Below are 3,928 nucleotides of genomic sequence, written 5' to 3' on the forward strand. Positions count from 1 at the left end.
CTTCATTCTCTATCCATCTAACTCATTGTCTCCCCAACTCCAATATTCCTAAAACGACACTCAAAACTACACTCTCTCTTAATCAAACCTAAATTTAAGATATTATTTATTTAATTGTAAACTTGAAATTGAGTTTATTTCCTTGTACTTGCTAAAAAAAAGTATAACGAGAGGTAACTAATTATTGAGTAAGATTGTCTAACGTCTTTTGGGTTTTTTAGAGTGGTGAAAACTCACACACGTAGGTTAGCGAGCAACTCAATACCTTATTTTTGCATGAGACAATATATATTCCCCTTCCTATTTTGAAAATGAGGCATATATAAAAGGCACCTTGGACTTGGAATAGAGACCGGGTACCCTAACTCCTTTATCAAAGATGTAGGGTGAACGGGACACGTTTTCCCTTAAATTAAGAGGGAGACAATTTATCCATTGTTTCTCCCTAATCAGACATTGCTTGGATACATCATCATCCACGTTTATTGAGAAAATGGATAATGAGAATCAGTTCGAGTGGCCCAAGTCTAATAGGACGACCTATCACCACATGTTGGGTGGCCCTTTACCTCGTGCCAGACGTCCTATCACCACGCGCTGAACGTCTGACCAATTTGAGGAAATGAGCTTGCATTATATACTTGTAAACCTTTCTCATTAGGATCTATTGAAATCATCCCCATATAATCTCCTTTCATAATTTTTCCTTACATCTCTTTATAATATCTTTGTCTTTATTTGTAAAATTAATTTAAATTTATTATTCAAATCAGTTTAAATAATTTTAACAAAAAATAATTAAACTTACATTTAAATCATTTAAAATAAAAATAAGTTTATTTAAAGTTAATTTTTATCAAAACTAAATACACACTCAACATAACACCAACAAAAGCATAGGAATGGGCCAAACAAGGCATATTTATTACTCACATCTAACCTCAAGTAGGGTCAATAACTTAACCATAGATTATAACCCGAGTTAAAAAAACAAGTGGTTAAGAACCCACAACCACACATAAACCTTATTTTCATTTTCCATTTTGCATCATCATTCCAACCAAAACACCTTTCTCTTCTTCATCTTCCCCCTTTTCCTTCTAACCTTTGTTCTTTTTAATTTTCACTTTTTCTCAAACCCCAAATCCAAATCCAAAACCCTTAATTTCTCAATGATAAAACAGTGTCACCACTCATCAAATTCTCAAACTTCAATTCATGGAGCATAACTTATAACTATATATATTATAGGTCATCTCTCTCTCTCTAATCTCTAATCTACAAAGAAACCCTAAAACCTATAGCATAAAAAGCTAACCTTGTCCCCTTTTTTATATCATATTTTTCTCCTTAAATTATTATTAATATCACAAAAATCTTTTGATTCAACCATAGATGTTAGAGCCATGGACATAACTCCAACCCCAACACCAACATCATCAACAACACCAACACCACTACCAACCATTTTAACAACATCCACAACAACCTTAACAAAATCACCAGAACATGAAACTGAAACACCCACCAAAATCACCACTCCCACTACCACAACAACAAAACTATCTTCTTTCTCCAACGGTGTCCTCAAACGCCTCCACAACCACCACCACCACAACCACCTTAACAACCACCATCTCAACCACCACCACCACCTCAACAACAACAACAACCTTGTAACAATCACTTACAAAGAATGTCTCAAGAACCACGCAGCAAACCTAGGTGGTCACGCCCTCGACGGCTGCGGCGAATTCATGACATCCCCCACCGCAACATCCGCCGACCCAACATCCTTAAAATGCGCTGCCTGTGGCTGTCACCGTAACTTCCACCGCCGTGAACCCGAAGAGCCACCACTCTCCACCACAACCCATGTCATCGAATATCAACCTCACCACCGTCATCAACCTCTCCCACCTCCGCCGTTCTCCACCCGCAGCCCAAACTCCTCCTCCCCACCTCCGATCTCCTCCACCTACTACCCCTCCGCCCCTCACATGCTCCTCGCCCTCTCCACCGCCCTACCGGAAAACGTCTCCGCTCCTAACTCCGCCATGATCTCTCCCGGCTCCCACACCAGAAAACGCTTCCGGACAAAATTCACTCAAGATCAGAAAGAAAAGATGCTGAAATTCGCCGAGAAAGTTGGGTGGAAGATGCAGAAAAAAGATGAAGATTACGTCCATGAATTCTGCAACGAAATCTGCGTCGATCGAAGTGTTCTCAAAGTCTGGATGCATAACAACAAGAACACTTTCGCCAAACGCGACAACAACAACCTCAACGACAACAACCTTAACAACCTCAACAACCTTAACAATATCAACAACGAGAATATTAATGTTGGTGTCAAGAGTTTCATGCCACTTGAGAATGAAGAACAAAACATCAATAACAACAACAAAGGTGAAACCAAACTTGAGATCCATACTCATAATCATAATCATAATCTTCACTACCAGAATGATGTTGGAGTAACTGTTATGCATGCTAATGGTTCATCTTCTTCTTGATCTTTAATGGAACTTTAATTATCTTCAATGGAAGAAAATTAAATAATTTGTTAGATAGTAGATTTTTAAGTGCTATGTATTATTATTACTTGGTTAATTTTTAATTAATTAGCTTTTTTATTTTAATTTTTAATTTTAGTTTTATGTAATGAGATTATGGATGATGAATTAATGAGGAATGATGATGATTACCAGTACCACCTTTGTTGAATTTAAGAGAAATTATTATTTTAATTTATGTGATTAAGTAATTTTAATTAATTATTAGAATGTTACTATAGTATTAGTATTGTTGGTTCTTGGAATTTGGTTACTTACAGTGATGAAATGTTTGGTATGATTTAATTAAATTTCTCTGTTCATTGTTCAGATTATATTTGTTTGATAGTGAAATTTGTACAGTGAAGTTGTCAGTGTCATTATTTGGTTGTGTTTTTTTTTTCTTCAGAGTTTTTTTTTTCTGGAAATTTATTTTTTCTCTCCCGTAAGAAATGGAAAAGATTATTATTATTATTATTATTTATTATTAATTTTTTTTTATATTATTTATATATAAATTGTAGTATTATTGTATTCGTGTCTGAGAGAAAGAGGCAGAAAGTGTTGGTGTTTGATCAGAAGTTTTTGTTTTGTTTTATGGAAGGTGGTGAAATTTGTGGTGGTGCTATTCTATTCATTTCATTCCTTTAGTACTGTGTTGCTCTGTGTTTTCATGAATGAAATATAATAAAATAAATAAATAAATAAATATATAGTTAAAGAAATTGTATTTTATTGATGTAGTATAATGCAATAAAATATTGGCTTTATGAATCCAAAAGAAGCTTTGATTATGCTTTTAATTATTGTCTCTAATCATGTGCTTTATTACGACGTAATCTGATCTTAAGACGAGCTTTTTAAGACTAATTTAATATTTTAAGTAACTTTTTTGGACTCAACAATCTAAGTAGCTTTAGTATTATATTCCCACGAGAATAATATGTGGACACTTTCCTTATCATGGAATGAAAGTAGATCTCCTCTTACTAAAGTAATACTATATAAGTTTTTAATATATACATGAGAGTTCATCTCTAAAGCTTATCTTCTCTTTTTGGATTTGATGTGTGGATATTAACGGTGGGCGGCCCATGGTCCGATCGATAGGCTCTGATACCATATTAGAGTTTTTGACCTAACTCATTCTTACAAAACCGGTTGGTAAGGTGAAGAGTGTCCCTCTATATATACTCTTTCAATGCTCTATCTCCAACTAATATGGGATTTTAAGATCTTCCTAATATCCAAAAGCTTTTTCTGCTGGTTTCATTGTTCTTACTCCTATACTCACAATTCCCAGTCTATTAATGAATTTCGGGTCATCACTGTCATCACAAGCGTCTATAAGATTATATCCAAACTTCTTGCGG

General features: G+C 34.8%; 1 protein-coding gene across 1 annotated transcript; it reads left to right on the forward strand.

Annotated features, from left to right (window-relative positions):
• Nucleotides 1–1,029: 1,029 nt before the first annotated feature.
• Nucleotides 1,030–2,735, forward strand: LOC131611179 (zinc-finger homeodomain protein 9-like). The gene has a single exon (XM_058883274.1). The coding sequence runs from the start codon at nt 1,407–1,409 to the stop codon at nt 2,514–2,516; it is 1,110 nt and encodes a 369-aa protein (XP_058739257.1). The 5' UTR covers nt 1,030–1,406; the 3' UTR covers nt 2,517–2,735.
• Nucleotides 2,736–3,928: the final 1,193 nt, after the last annotated feature.

The sequence above is a fragment of the Vicia villosa genome, linkage group LG6 (genome assembly GCF_029867415.1).
Source record: "Vicia villosa cultivar HV-30 ecotype Madison, WI linkage group LG6, Vvil1.0, whole genome shotgun sequence".
Classification (NCBI taxonomy): Eukaryota; Viridiplantae; Streptophyta; class Magnoliopsida; order Fabales; family Fabaceae; genus Vicia; species Vicia villosa.